The 16735-nt window shown below is 43.3% G+C and overlaps 1 protein-coding gene across 1 annotated transcript; it reads left to right on the plus strand.

The window, feature by feature from the left end:
- Positions 1-126: 126 nt before the first annotated feature.
- utp6 (UTP6 small subunit processome component) lies at positions 127-16155 on the plus strand. Its single transcript, XM_063201511.1, has 20 exons — positions 127-333; positions 411-523; positions 721-805; positions 1409-1450; positions 1812-1904; positions 2573-2620; positions 2723-2786; positions 3368-3486; positions 4343-4420; positions 5304-5385; positions 6096-6177; positions 6834-7009; positions 8248-8327; positions 8828-8905; positions 9488-9667; positions 12257-12337; positions 13141-13250; positions 13937-14003; positions 14246-14318; positions 15233-16155. The coding sequence occupies exons 2-20, from the start codon at positions 432-434 to the stop codon at positions 15385-15387; spliced, it is 1785 nt and encodes a 594-aa protein (XP_063057581.1). The 5' UTR covers positions 127-333; positions 411-431; the 3' UTR covers positions 15388-16155.
- The last annotated feature ends 580 nt before the right edge of the window (positions 16156-16735 follow it).

A 16735-nucleotide genomic window follows, 5' to 3' on the forward strand; every position in this document is an offset into this window, starting at 1 on the left:
TGTGTTCAGAAAATCTATTTATTCTATAAACAGTTGGTCAAGACTATGGTTTGGGCCATGGCCCGATTTGTTTGTGATAAAAATGCCTAATGACAAAAATACAAGAAAAGCTTGATTACTGTTATTTTGTCATTGGCACATTATTCAACAAAGAGACGAGATATTCTGAAATGAAAGTGAAGTTACAGTCTGCTGCAACTTGCAGAACACATTTTGACCGGTGCAGACAGTGTGCGTCTCTTGGGAGGTTTCTAGACGGACCGCTAGTGGTGGGACACCGGAAAAAGAATCACAACTTGATCACAGCTGCAACACGCGTGTTTCTGAAAACAGGTTGGTATGTAAGAAATGCCGATTTAACAATATTAAAAGCTCAAAGAAGTGTAATAAAATAATTGATTTACGTGTAGAGCGGACTTTGATGTGGAAGAATGGCTGAAATAGTACAGCGGCGAATAGAAGAGAGGATTCCAGAGCTCGAGCAGCTTGAACGAGTTGGTCTGTTCACTCAAAAGGAGATCAGGTACGCATGGACAGTGTTGTCATTTGAATCCTCTGCATGGCATGACAAGATTGTGGTTAAAGATGCTATGCCGTACGGCAGTATTGTGTTTTATACTAAGCCTGGCTTGTTTGATGCCTGTGGTTTGGTTTCTCCAATGAACGCGCTCTCTCAAGATAGATGATAGGCTTATGTGAATAAACTACTGCTTTTCACAGGTCTATCCTGAAGAGGACAACTGCATTGGAGTATAAACTGCGCAGAAGGGACATAACTAAAGATGACTTCATAGCATACATACAGGTGTGATTTCACAAATGAGAGAGAGAGATATGTTTCATTAATCCCTAAGGGGGAAATTGAATGCAAATTACCTCTTACTTACACGATCCCTGATCTCTGTTCTTCTGGTTGAAGCCTGTGTTGTCTGTTGTCTTTCTGTCTAAGTCACTCTACAATTACTGATTTGTCTGTTCTGGTCTGTCTGTATGTGCATAGGTTTTGCCTCTTATAGGATAGTCGTTTTGTAGCTTTTATTATTGCATTATGTATATGCCTTCCAATAGATCCATTATATTTTGTTGTATTCCTATACCTTTATTCCTGGGCAGAGTTGTACAGAGTAGAAGCTGAATTACTCTTCAAGATGAAATTACAGCACTAGTGGTGTGATATTCCATAGTTGAAACCATGTAATATCATACCCCTAGTCTTTGTAAAAATTACATCTCTTGGAGTATGTCTACTTTATAAAACTCTGCCCCTGGGATAGAGTATCTTTATTGTGAAATGCAATTGATGGGGCTACCATGTCATCAGTGCATGGCATTTCAGTTGTGCAAGTGGGTGTCTCTGAATGTTGAGCCATATTGCCTAAAATGATCTATCTTGTATCCTTTTTCCTAGTATGAAGTTAACGTGCTGGAACTTATTACAAAGAGACGTCAAGTAAGTATTCCATGAGCATTTAGACGTCTCGAACCGTATCATGTAGACCTTGTTGTAATCAAGTCAAGTCAGCTTTTATTGTCACTTCCTTCATATGCACAAGTCATACAAGGAAAATGAGATGACGTTTCTCTCTCTATACCATGCCAAGACATAGACATACACAGGACTGACATTTTATAGACTGACAAAGTGCAAGACAGGACAAGTAACAGTGATGCACTGGTAACAATAAGTGATAAATAATACATACAATGAACATTTAACACGTAGACAAAGGTAGGATATAAAACAATCTGTTACCCAGTGAAGGTTGTAATGTTTCTGAACCGGTCTGATCTTTTTTTATTAATCTTTCCAGAATCTGGGCTACTTTTTCAAGAGGGAGGAAATTGAGTATGTCATTATTCAACGTGTAGTCAACACATTCCGTAGAGCCACATCCAAGTGGCAGGTAAGGAGACCTTTGGAATACAGTGCCTAGTATACATGGGGTTCACAGTGTTTGTAAGCACGGTGTTGTAAGGAGGGGCTAGACACTGACAGCCAACCATGTGAGCTAATTTTTTGACCGACAGCGGTTCCCAACAATCAGAAGTTGAGTTGTGCACAGCTAGTTTCGCGCAGTCAAGTTATAACAAAAATTTAGAACCCATGTATAAATGGATTCTCATTTTTTTATTTACCCTGGCTGCGCACAACTCAACCTCTGATTGTTGGAAACCGCTGTCGATCAAAAAATTACCTCACGTGGTTGGCTGCCAGTGTCTTGCCCCTCCTCACAACACCGTGTTTATAAACAAAGCAAAAAAAAACATGTATAGGAGTTTCTTCTTCATCTGTATGCTTGGCCTTTTGATATTTTATTTTGTTTGTCATTTTATCTTGTGTAACTGAGGTTGACCTGCCTAATATTACTTTTATTCATGTGGTTGAAATAAAGGCAAGCATTGTACTGGGCAGTGTTTTCAAGTAACCGTGTAGGAGTACATGAATGATTTCTTGTTTTGTTCAAGCATGCAAGTAGTGCAGCATCAAAACGTGCTCCGTATTTACAGACATTTATATGAAAAATGACTTAACTATTATACTAATGTACTATACTCTTTCTTTGTTTTTTAGGAAGATATCCAGTTGTGGCTGTCCCATGTAGCCTTCTGTAAGAAATGGGTAAGTGAAATATGCTCTAAAATCTTCGTGATGCGGATGACTTGTGATTTATGTATGGACATGTCATGAGCGTAATTTACCTGTTTTCCACCCTGCTCTCAGGCCACACAGGGTGAACTCAGCAAGGTCTTCTCCTCCATGCTGGCTGTCCATCCAGACAAACCAGGTACTTTATATGTGATGTTAACGCCTAGTCGTTCTGTTGCCGTCCTTGTTTGCAATATTTCAATGTCTTGGCACTCTGCTATGCCAGGAAGTAACTGATATTTCGATATAATAACCATGCATACTGTGCCTGCACTGGCGGTGACCGTGGCAGCAAGTCTGAGAGCCTTTCGGTTTTGAGTCTGAGGCTGATCCACTAGCAAGGAACACAACCATAGCATCTTGCTAACCTGTACGTTTTCAGCGTTTTTTGCTCCCGCACAGCATGGCGGCGGGGTATGCCATACGTCGCGATCGGGCCTTGCAATGTTTCCAAACTTTTGGAAATCTTTGAGTTTATTGCGTTGCAACTGTATTGCGAGGCGTCAACCCAATAGCTGAACAAGACACAGGGGCAGGCTATAATATAGCAGTCCAGTCACAGAGCAGTTTCACAACTCCATTTATTCTCAACCTTAAGCCTCCAAAGGTCTCCTAACCGCAGCTCTCCTAAAGTTGCGTTCACATGACATCACAAGGATCCAGGAAATGCACAGGCTTGAAATATCTTACTCCAATCTGCTCTCTTCGTCCCTGTTCTAGCCCTGTGGATCATGGCTGCCAAGTGTGAGCTGGAGGACAGGAACTCCTCGGAGAGCGCTCGCCATCTCTTCCTCAGGGCCCTGCGCTTCCATCCCAACGACAAGAAGGTCTACCAGGAGGTGAGGCCAGCACCCTTGGACATGAGTTACAAGCTTTTTGCCTTAATTATTATAGGACAGTGTCAGAGTAGACAGGAAATTATTGGGAGAGAGATGGGGAAGGGGGGGGGGGTGGGTTAGGGCCGGGAAATTACCCCGGCCAGACTCAAACCGGGGTCCCCGTGGGCAATGCAAGCCCAAATGTGGAGGGGCTTAGCACGCTGCGCCACAGCGCCCCCCATATAACAAGGATTTTAGTTTGACACACGTATAACTATGAAAAGTGTTGTGGACTTTGAAAAGAATATCCTACCGGCCAACTAATCACGCATTGTCAGCAAAAGACCCAAGAGTTTCTCCATCAGTCAAAACCAATTACTATGATATTTGTGTGTGTGGGTGGCAAACTGCAGGCAGATTGCAACTCACGGGGCTTTGTAGAGAAAGATCAAGAAGACTGGCAATGTCAGCAGCAATAAGCTGTGTGGCACAGACAATGCCTTTTGTACCCACAACTTCCAATGTGTGAACTTTGCGAAAAACATTTGAGTTCTGCACATGTAAATAGAAATTGTGTGTTCAAATCACAGACAAGAAAGCTCCCACACACTGTCCACATTTTCAGTGTTTAATTGCTACATTTTTGGTCTGTTGACCTTCTTCAAGCGATTCAACAGTGAACTGCAATGACTGTTGAATTGCGTGAAGAAGGGCAATAGACCGAAACGTCACTGTTAAACACTACAAATTTGGACATTGTGTTCGGGAGCTTTCTTCCCTCAAACGTTGGTGACTCCGACACACCTGGCCAAAGAAGGTGTGCAAGAATTATACACAAAATGGGTTAAAATAAAACAGTGCGTGTGCGTGTGCGCAGTATTTCCGTATGGAGTTGATGCACGCTGAGAAGCTGAGGAAGCAGCAGGCTGAGCTGGAGAAGGCCGAGATCGACGTGGTGAGTATTCAACACACACACACACACACACACACACACACACACACACACACACACACACACACACACACACACACATGCAGTACTACACACACACTACTACTACATACAGTGCACTACTGTCCATTTTTGTTTTTTTAACCATGTCCCACCTTTTTAAGGGGTTTAAACCTTTTATCGTGTATTGATATACATATTTAATACAGGTTTTTGTGTATTTGATTGTTGTTTTTGAAAATGTAATATGACATTTTAACTGTTTGGACACACACATTCTCTCTGACACACACACTCAGTCACACACATTACTAATGCACACCTCGGCTATATTGTGTAGGTATTCAAGTGAATAGAACTGAATTATGTATGTACATACAGCAGTAGATATTACATCTTTTTCATATATATAAAACATTTTTGTTAAAATATTTATTATGTACAGGATATGCTTGGTGTATGGATTTTTCCCCCTGCTAGCATGTGTGTAGTGGTGTAGGAAGCCCAGGATTAATACTCTCCTGGTACTGGCTCTGGATGAGTCTGAAAACAGGCAGGCTGGAGGTGTTAGACTTCAGCTGCAACCAGACCTGGACCCCGTTTCTCGAAAGCACTGTTGCTACCCAGTTAGCGACTTAGTAGGTTGCCACTGGGAAATTGCATTGCAACCAAGTAAATTGCTAACTTGGTTAGCAACAACGCTTTCGAGAAATGCACTCCTGGTGTCTGTTGGAGCATGGTGATCAGCTCGTTATCACAGACATGACATGACCCTGCCTGCTTAACATGAAACTTATGGGTGCTCTCTCTCTCTCTCTCTCTCTCTCTCTCTCTCTCTCTCTCTCTCTCTCTCTCTCTCTCTCTCTCTCTCTCTCTCTCCTGACAGGGGGAATACGAGTTCTCCCCAGAGATTCTCAGTGGCAAGCTGGCAGAGGTGGTGTACAGAGATGCCACACAGAAGATCAAAGGTGCCTTTGTCTTTTCCTGTTGTTTCTAGAAGTCTCGATTTATGTTAGATTGTATATAACAGAAAAGTGTGGGGTGTATCTCTAGTGCTGTTTAGGGGTGTAAATCACAGCCTCCATGACGATATGATACAGTATCGATTTCTTAAAGCAAGGATTCAATTATTTTCGATACTTACGAATTCACCACGATACAATTCAATTGGACTGCATTGTTTCCAATTACTTTCCCATTTGATTTATTTTATTGTATTTTGTTTTAATATGACATCTTGTTTGTTTTCTGTGGAATATGTAATGTGAACTTTTTATATGTTTGGGCCATAACTGCTTATTTGGAAATTAATAATAATACATTTGTTTTGTATAGTTCTTTTCTTGGTACTCAAAGACTTTTAACTGAACAAACGGTTTATAGTGCTTAGGGGTGTAAATAATAATCAAAATGTATCGTGGGACATTTTTAAGTATCAGTAATAATCGAATCGCTGGCCCCTGTCCAATATCCTACCTCCATAACATAATAGAAGTGGAAATGTAATTGGAAAAAAACAAGTCGTATCATATTGTAGGGAATTCTTAAGTATCGAAAATAATCGAATCCCCGCTTTAAGAAATCGATACCGTGTCGTCTCGTCATGGAGGCTGTGATTTACACCCGTTGTTGTGCTGCTGTAGCTAATCCCAGCATGATGCGTGGTGTTCCTCCACAGGTGCTGAGTTCATGCTGTCGCTCCTGCAGATTGCATCCATATTTGACTTCACCAAGGAGCTACAGGACTCCATCCTGCACGAGTGAGTGACTCATACAGCGGACGTATTTACATATGTTGAATAATAATGAAATACACACTACATACATTCATAATTTATGTGTCATTCATTCTGTGTAATTTTAATTATGTGTATTTCATGGACCAGCAATCATAATTGGGTTGCAGTGGATGTTTTTGAAGTCAAAATAAAAACTAGTATGAATCTCTCAGCAGGGGTTCCCACTCACTGGTCATGGAATATCATGGAAATTCAATAGAGGTTTTTCCAGTCATGGAAAGTCATTGAATTTGAGCATTTTGCATGTGCAGTCACGGAATATCCTGGTATCGTAACAGTATTGTAATCGCTTTAGTCTAAAATACTTACTTAAACTTACTTAAAATACTTACTGCAACATTAAAGAATCCGAAAGCGATGATTATAGTCATTTAAATGCTGGACAACAGGGCCTAACAGAATATCTGCCCCTAACCGGGAGCCCTCCGATTGCTATGAAAAAAACAATAGACCACTGTAAAATCTAATACTGTAATAAGTTAATTCGTAATGAATAATCCATCATCTAAATTTCATATAATACATTTTTAAATCACATTGAATGATGATGGTACTGTATGATGGCATGCTATGAAAATACAGATTGATTGATTGATTGATTGATGTTGTTACTGCAGGTTGCAGAGCCTGCACACGGACGACTCGGTGACCTGGGACTTCATGGCCAAGCGCGAGCTGGAGGTGACGGTGACGCCGGAGCTGCAGACGGCGAAGGGCAAGGCCTCGGACGCCGACCGCAAGGAGGAGCGCTGCTGTGCCGTCTACCAGGAGGCCGTCAAGAGCCTCAACACCGGTAAACGCTCACATTCAACACACTGTACTACAACCTGTCCAATTTTACACTATACTATAACTACAACTACAAAGGCCGTCAAGAGCCTCCACTCTGGTAATCACTCTCATCAACACACTTCACCACACCCTGGGTTCTTTCCATACTCCTGCCTCCCGTCCTCCAGTGTTTTTATGTTTGTGGCCTCGTGATATTGACGACTGAAGGTTAATTCAGCATCTCGCAAAAGCGCAATTCAAAGGTCATGTTCTCTTTATCCGATCGGGATGTTGAATGGGGAGAGTTAGGTTAATGGAAGGAACTCTCCTACACCCTGTCACATGTACATATTAGCTTGGAAATGTGGGTTTTTAAAATGTGCATTTATCCCCTTCATAACTATCCTCATCAAACACTATTTGCAATGATGTTTTGAACATGACTCATGTTCATTCAAGCATCGTAATGGTAAACCAAATTGAGCCAACTCACCATGGTGTCTATATCTATGGATGTCCATTGGCTTGTGCCGTAGCAGCTAGTCTTCTTGAGGTCCCCAAAAAGTTCTGGAATGCATCCTTCTGCCAGTGATCGTAACTAGCTAGGTTGGCGTACATATTTGGCTTTCTATCTAATGACTTTTACTTAATGAAAAGCTGGTAATAGGCTGTTAAATTGCTAACTTTGGCAGAAATATTTGTGTAATTTGGGAACATTGTTCTTGAATCCTTGGATTTGATATTTCCCAGCACACAATTGCTTCATGCACAGTGTGTGTACAGAATGTTCAGAAAATAATCCAGATAAAACTAATTGTTCGCCTAAGCCTATTTGCAAAATAGAACGATAGAATAATTGCTTGAGCCTGACTTTTTTTCAGATTTTTTTTGGAGCAATAGCTGTAATCATGATTGAGACATGATTTAATTGACCAGCTCTAAGCTATTGCCTCAATCTTACAAGTATAAATAGACTTACTTTGAATATGACCACTGATTATGACTGCTTTCATATTTTGTCTGTACAGATTTTGCCTTTTAGTTACTTGCAGTACATGATTTGTTTAAGTGATGTAAATGGCACAAGCTTGCTGAAATATACTACACTACTTGTGTATGTGGCTTTCCATCGCTTGAAATACTCACAAGTTCCTGATAGAAGTCTATACAAATTTTCTGCCATTTCTTTTTTTCTACAATGCTATAATGGTGTATTTCACAATTTCTTCTGCAATGGTATTTATTCCTTCTGGGTCACAGAGGCCATGTGGACGTGCTACATCAACTTCACCTCAGAGAAGTACAGGAGGAAAACCAACGTCCAGGATCTGAAGGACAAGGTGAGTCAAAGAGCCGTCTCTGTAGAGTGCGGTGCCAAGTAGAAGTCATATGTCTTGTCCACATCAAGAGTGTCCCACGCTGCCTGGTAGAGGAGGTAGCAGAAGAAGTTTCACCTTGAATTCGCTGTATTCGCTCCGGGCGTGACATTGACATTTTTGATTTAGCTAATCACATACTGGCTCTGGCTTGACAGCCTGGGACATCCGGAGATATGAACATTCCAATTGGTTTTCGCCGAACCGCGTCATAGCTCATTACCATAAGATTCGCTCTGGTTGCGTACCCTCCATAGAGAAGTAAGGGCTTCCGTTGATCCGTTAGCGTAGGTCACTCTTGATGTGAACAAGACAATAGTAGAAGCTCTACAAACCACAGGAACTCATTTGCTCTGCTTGGTGGATGGTGGATGATTATCTGCCGGTTTGGCTTAGTTGCTCTTCTGAAGTGTGTGTGTGTGTGTGTGCGTGTGCGTGTGTGTGTGCGTGTGTTCATCTGGCAGAGGAGACAGCGGTTACTGATGGCCATGCAGGGAGCGCATGAGGCGTCGCTGCTGCCAGAGACCTTCTACAAAACCTGGGTATGTACTGTATGTGGGGACACACCTTCACTGGGCATAAATACTTGTATACACACTGGGCATTAAATATGCACACTGGGAACAATACTCAGACCCTCAATCGGCAAGAACAAACTCAACTCAACTAAATTGTTTCGTAGAAGTCATTTAATTCGACGATTAAACTTTTTATTCATAATTTTGATGAACAATGAATAATCTAAGGGTAGTCCTGTAATAACTAGGATGATGGTCAGCGATGCGGTCTTTGTCCTGGAATAGCTCCCTTTCGAGAGATCAAGACCCCTTTGCTCCACCTCCTGGTCTTGCGTCTCTCTGTCGGCCGCTAGTCCAGGACGGGGACCTTCCCGCTGAACGTCATCCCTTACAAGCATGAAGCGCAGATGATGTAATGTGAAGGTGAGACCTACATTTGTTAAATTTTTCTCTCTCTCTCTCTCTCTCTCTACCTCTCTCTCTCTACCTCTCTCTCCCTCTCTCTCTCTACCTCTCTCTCTCTCTCTCTACCTCTCTCTCTCTCTCTCTCTCTCTCTCTCTCTCTCTCTCTCTCTCTCTCTCTCTCTCTCTCTCTGTCTCTCTCAGCTCGAGGCCTCACTGTCGTCGGGTGACGAGGACGCCACCACGCAGATCGCCGTGGCCGCCACCCAGCGCTTCAGCCAATCGGGCGAGACCTGGAGCCTGGCCCTGCAGACCCTGGTGAAGCTGGGCCGTGCGGAGGCGGGCGCTCTATTCCAGGAAGCGCTCGCTCACGTCAATCCCAAGGTAGCCCATAGCTAGCTCACAGCCGCAGCTTTCTGCTGCCAGGGGAGGGACAAACCAAGTCAGTTGTCCCGGGCCCAGGGAGAGAGGGGGCCCAGAGTTGGGTCCTCATTACATCATATGCAGGGCTTTAAACTAACACTCACCAACCTGCCAAATGCTGTTGAAAATTCAGTTTGGCTGGTGGAAAAAAAAACGTACTAGCCACTTAGCCAGTTCATGTTTGGGTAGTAAAATTAACATCTATCAGCCAAATTGGCTAATCATGAATAACTGTATTTTTTAAGCCTGATTGTATGTATTGGGAGGGTGGGGGCCTTTTCAAGGTGACTTTGTCCTGGGCCCGGCCAAAGCTATCAACGGCCCTGGCTGCTGCTCCTGGGCACCGCTGCCTGCCTTCCTGCCTGCCTGCCAGTTTATTATAAAAAGTGGGCCACCTCCATGGAAAGCACACATGCAGGCCTCGGCCTAATTAGGGCTCCGGGCTCCCCTGATGCATTAATTCCTGCCTAATGAACACTCCTCCCTCCCTGGCGCAGCACAGTACAGCACAGCACAGGGAACATGTGCTGTAGTGCTGGAGCTGGTGTCTAGAGAGTGGTATAGGAAATGGAGGCTATTGTACAGTGCAATATTGACAAAACCTTGAGGGGACGATCTTACAAGCTTCAATGCTGAGTTCGCGGTACAGTCGTACAGCAAAGAGCTCCAGTTGTTCTGCAGCAAGTATGTGCACTCGGTCACGCGCAGTTACATCATTTTATTTAAGGCATACAGGAGCAAGCATATCCCCAGGCCAAGCATGGTGGTGGTAACCCACTCCCCACACTCCTCCTCCCTGGCATGGCACAGCCAGGGAACGTGTGCTGTGGTGCTAGTGTCTAAAAAGCGGTATAGGAGATGGAGGAATTCACTAAACCATACACATAAATTCCCAATTTTACTTTGCATTTCTCAGTGCTTAATGTTAACTCTTGGGGGCGACGTGGTCCAGTGGTTTACTTACTTTTCATTTCTGAATACAGATGCTTAAATGTTTCACTCTGTTGCACACTAACCAGTCCCTGTTACATGCAAATGTAAACTCGCACCCTATGCAGCGGAGGAGTCGTGTTTTTTTGTTTTTGTTTTGTTTTTTCAAACATAGCCGACTTGTGATTTATTGTACTTTGTAATATGTGCATAATGTGTGTCTTTTATCGTACTTTGTAATATGTGCACAAGGTGTCCAATTATGTTGTGTGTGAGTGACCATGAAGTAATCCATGAGCAATGATGCACGAGTGTAAAGAATGACGTAACGCGTGCAAGAATGCTTTCTTATTTGGGCATCAACACAGTCGTCTGAGGGTCCCTAGCGGCTGGCCTGGCCGTGACCACAGAAGCCAGCTGTGCATAACACAGCACACCACAGTACAGAGAAGGCCGGGGTGGGGGGTTACAAATGGTACAATAGCACAGAGAAGGTACTAATGTTGCAGTAGGGCCTGAGCATGTATTGTTTTGTTTTAGAGTTTCGAGTTCCTTTTATAAGTCCACTCGCATCAAGAATGCTTTCTTATTTGGGCAACATCACAGTCGTCTGAGGGTCCCTAGCGGCTGGCCCTGGCTGTGACCACAGAAGCCAGACCAACTCCTCCAGCTGTGCATAACACAGCAGACCACAGCCAGTGTTGCCAGATTGGGCGGTTACCCCCCCAATTGGGCTACTTGGGATGGCCGTCTGCAGGTAAAAACGAGAAAAATTGTTCATTTGGCGGGTTTTTTTTTGGCGTCAGTTGGCCGTTTTGGGCCCATAGAAGTCAATGCAATTTGCTGAAATTGATCAAATACCGCCCCAAAAGGTTCTTAAAAACCGCCAAAATGCGCTTGATTCCGCTCAGACACATCTGGCAACACTGACCACAGCACAGGCAAAGAGGGGAGGGGGGGTGTTGCCACTGGCACTTCTAATTATTTGGGGGCCCTAGGCAAATTACAGACATGGGGCCCTCATGAAATCACTTCTGCATGGCAGGGCTGACTGTTGGGGGCCCCTATAGAGGGTAGATGTCAGTGGGGCCCTAGGCAATTGCCATGTCTGCCTATTGGTTTAAAAAACGGCTCTGGGTGTTACTAGTGTTACAATAGGGCCTGAGCATGTATTGTTTTGTTTTTAGAGTTTCGAGTTCCTTTCATAAGTCCACTCGCATCACGATTAGAGGCCGTGTGTGCTGGATTAGAAGCCACCGGTTACGTAATGCTCTCCCTGGTTGGTCACAAAGGAGCCATTTAGGCCAACGCATGGGAACGCACGCACACGCGCACACACACACACACACACATCCACAGACTCTGAGTAAAGAATTCAACAGGAAAGGGGGCAGGACATGGTGGTTTTTGCTGGAGGCTCGCAGGAATTGAATGAAGTCAGAACAATGCAATAATAAGCTGGTCTCACAAAAGGTTTCTGTTTATCCTTCTCTCTCTCTCTCTCTCTCTCTCTCTCTCTCTCTCTGTCTTTCTCTCTCTGTCTTTCTCTCTCTGTCTTTCTCTCTCTCTCTCTCTCTCTCTCTCTCTCTCTCTCTCTCTCTCTCTCTCTCTCTCTCACAGGAGAGCCTGCCTTTGTGGCTACAGTGGCTTCGGTGGAGCGAGGCCAGTCAGGGCGTGCAGGAGACTGAGGCCTTGTTTCAGGTGAGCCCCCCGGTGCCCCAATCTGAATACACACCACCACAGCACAGCACATAGTCATATAAGGGATAGGTAGTATTACATAAGGAACTAGTGGACCAAAGTCAACTGGTAAGATTTGTAGCTGGCATTCCCTGTGCCTTACTCCCTGACCTGTAGTTCAAGGGAGAGTCCTGAGGCCTCGTTTTAGGCAAAGCATGCCCCACTCTGAACACAAAAACACCACAGCGCACACCTGTACAAGGTGACCTTTCAGTGAAGGCCTCTGCAACATAGTACATCGTTTTGATGCCTGTTTTGAAACACCCTGTATTTAATACAACACTAGTGATAACAACCTTCTTCTAGTAAGTAATTTGAACTTCTGAAGAGGTCCCTATACTGAAGAGCCAGTATTCTCTCCATTCCACATGCATCTATTTAATACAACCAACAATCTATTCTACTTGTATTTACAATCCGTTTGATACATACCAGCCTTCAAGTAAGGGGTAAATAGTACAACACTCGCTGGTCTAATACCAGTCCGTAAGCTGTTTCCTATACTGTAAAGGCTGAAGGGTAATGGCCAGGCTAGACGATGGATCTGATCCCATTTGTGTTTCTTGCCAAGTGGACACGCCAGTGTTTATGTTTGGGTGGCACACTGCCACAATTTTCGAGCAAGCCGTAGCCTACAAGATTTAGTCTAATGGGAAAATGGGGAAACCCTGAACTCATTGACACAATACCATTGAATGCTCTGTATGATGAAACCATGTGTAATGCTACGACTGTCATTTTTATTTTTTATTTCTTTCCCACAGAAGGGTCTGTTGTTACCCTTTCCGGCGATCTGCGCAACTATCAAAGAAAAGTACCTGGAGTGGTCCTACAAAACTGGAGGGTACAAGAAGGCCCGAAAGACCTTCACGAGGTGTGCATTCATAACTCCAGCTCATCATGCTCCTTTCAGACTTTTTTTGTTAGTGAAAATAAGTGTGGCGACAGTTAAGGAAAATTAAAACATTCAAACATTGCATTTAGCCATTCTGCTGTTATCCAAAGGGACTTACAGTTTTGAAAATGTGTAAGGGGTTTTGTGGTTTTAGTCCCTGGAACAATGAGGTTGTCTGCCCTGCTCAAGAGGCCTTCAGCCATGCATAGTATGAGATTCGGACCAGCAGCCTTTGTTTCTTAAACTGTTGAAGGACACTGCTGCATTGTTCCCCTTGTTGTTGCTGCAGCTTGATTTTTTTTTTTGTCTTCATCTTCGTAACAGTAATGTAGATCTTTTCACGGTTGTCAGATAGGGGTGTAAATAATAATCGAAATGTATCAATGCGTCGGTGTATCGGCCGGCGATTTTCGCTGTATCGAAAATAATCCAATCGCTGGCCCCTGTCCAATGCCCTAGCTCCATAATAGAGGTGGAAAAGTAATTGGAAAAAATCGAATCTTATAATGTCGTGGGGCATTCTTAAGTATCGAAAATAATCGAATCGCATAGAATAATAACATATCGATATTGAATCGTATCGTCATGGAGGCTGTGATTTACACCCCCACCTCTAACAAGAACTAACAGACCTGTTTCCTGTTTTGTTTGTCTCATCTGTGCAGCTTACACGAGCGCCGTCCCTTCACCAAGGCTTTCTTCACCACCATGCTCCAGATTGAAAAGCAGCAGGTAATGCATCTGTCTTTGCCTATTTGGCAAGACGCGCAGCTCTGGTACATCTGTAGGTGATTTCACACAAACCTAGCTCATTAATGTCTGTCGTCAAGCAGAGCTCGATAGATTTGCCAAACGGCTTTTTTTTCCTCAAGCTCTTTTTTGAATCACTTTCAAATCTCTCTCTCTCTCTCTCTCTTTCTCTCTCTCTCTCTCGCTCTCTCGCTCTCTCTCTCTCTCTCTCTCTCTCTCTCTAGGACACGCCAAAGATGAGCAACATTAGAGACTGCTATGAACGAGCGCTCAGAGAGTTCGGCTCTAGTGATCACGGTAAGGGGACTGCATCACAGCATCAAAGTGCGTTAATGTGACACACACACTCACACAAACACTTGTGTACATCTGCCTCGAGTAATTTACATTGCTCTGTTGTATGTATTGTTCCAGCAATGGCACACTGTACATCTTAGTGCCTCGGCATTAACTGAGGGTGAAATAATTGGTCCGATTTAGTGTGGCAACAATGTGACAGAATATCCCACTAGATCGTTTCCTGTACTCCAGTGCACACCATATTTGCCTCAACCGTTCATTTAATCAGGTCAACTTAATCAGTACAACTTCCTAATCAGGTGGATGAAGTCATTTCCAGTCACATTTTGTGCAAGCACAATCAGAGCAAGGACATTTGGAATATCTGATTGGACTGTCTGTTGCAAGACAAGCTTCTGACTTGCCGTGTCGCTGTGAATATCTAACCTTTTACATCCCATTATATGGCACAATTGCATTACAGCTGATGTTTTCATGCAATCACACTTGTAGTTATTTGGGTACACAGGGTATTGTGTTGCGGTTCCTTGAGCAATAAGAGGTTGGGTGCCTTATTCAAGGGCACTTAGATACTTAAAGTCCCTCCCCAAGCCATGACCGTTCCTCCCTCACAACTCAATTTTTTGCGATTCCATGCCAAGTGAAGAGGTGGCCCTCAGGGTCATTTTTTCTTTTTTCTTTTTCTTCTTTACATTGCAGCAGAAAAACAGACAATGTTTCGGCTGTTGCAATGTAAAGTATAAAAAATAAAAAAAGAAGAAAAGAAGATCCTGAGTGCGATCCACCTATTTATTTGCTGAGTTTATTCAACTTGGAGACACACCACACAGAAGAGCGCTGTGTATCAACTAGCCTACGATTCCATGACAAGCCAAGCCATTCATTTTTCTGTTTGTTTTGTATTCTTCTAGATCTGTGGTTGGACTACATCAAAGAGGAGCGTGGGGAACACGGGCAGCCTGAGAACTGTGGCAAGCTGCACTGGCGGGCCATGAAAGCCCTTGAGGGAGAGGACGTGGAGCGATTTGTCACCGCCTACGCGCTGCTGCAAACAGGACACATCTGATTTTGTACAGCCAACTTGATGGAACTGAAGGTTGCGAATCCATATTCCAAAATGGTGGTTCGGTAGCAAGTTAACCTTGAGGTTGTGGTAAACAAGCTTATTTAAGAGCCTGGGGTCCTCGTCTTTAGGGTTACCACATTTCTGAAGGTTAGCTCAGCCACGTTTATTACTTGAACCTTGTTCTTTGGAATACACCTGTTGTCTGCTTCTTACAGGATAACTTCTACCTATTTCAACATGCAATTGTAATGCTCACACTACCATGGACTTGTACCTGAGAATTATTTTTTTTCTTCAGCCTTTTCCGAGATCCTAGTCATTATAATTGGGGCAGGCGTTTGTTTACTTATCAAAAAAAACATCTTGATTTATTCCCAAAAACATCGAAACCAACATCAGCAGACAACTCGCAAACAGCGATACCTTTTGGGATAATATTTGGAGTAGGCCTATGTTAAGAAGATTTTTAATGTTAACAGAGGCCGCCCCCATTAGAATAGCTCAGATCTCGCAAAGGGCTGAGTCGTAAAATGCAGCATCACCGGGTACTGACAAGTCAAGGTTAGCAATACAACAACATATTGAAATTGGCAGAAGTTATCCTTTAAGTGTTGAGTGTTTTTCACCCTCAAGATGTACTGTAGCTGCTGCAGAAGGTTTGAAAGACTTTGGAGAACCAATCATTTTGTTCATACCTGATGATGTTAAACATTTGAAATTGTCTGCACAGAACATTCATGTTGGAAATAAACATTTATTATACATGTTTTACTGTTAAATATACAATTTTTAATGCAGCTCCCAGTGCTTGTGTGTCCTGGGCATGTATTGTGCTTTCCTCTGGTTTGAAAAAAAAAGCTTCTAATACATTATCAAACAAGTGGTTGATCTTGTCTCTTACAACAATGGTTTTGCACCACAGCGCAACAAATGTCCACAGCTTAGGGACATTCGTTTTGCTGTCAAGTAACAGTCGCAGTGTGTCGACACACCTAGATGAACATATTATACAGTAGAGAGCACAGGATGTCATAGCCATGACAACAAACTTAGATTAACATATTAAGAGTTTACTCTACAGGAAGTCATACAGTCGCTGAGTTTCTCTGCCGATGCACTTACTCTGTTCCATGTCGTTGGTCCGAAATCCCATTGGTCCGACCACAGTCGCTGAGCACGTATCGTTTTCTAAAAGAGAGGCCCATTAGTCCATCCCATTAGTCTGACCACATACGTTAAAACCATGCTCAAACCAAAACGATTCCTAACTTAACCATCCCAATCCAAAACAATTCCTAACCCTAACCGTCAGTATACGCATGTTTTTGTGCGTTTATTTTTTGTCTGA

Source organism: Engraulis encrasicolus, chromosome 1, assembly GCF_034702125.1.
Source record: "Engraulis encrasicolus isolate BLACKSEA-1 chromosome 1, IST_EnEncr_1.0, whole genome shotgun sequence".
In the NCBI taxonomy this organism is placed as follows: domain Eukaryota; kingdom Metazoa; phylum Chordata; class Actinopteri; order Clupeiformes; family Engraulidae; genus Engraulis; species Engraulis encrasicolus.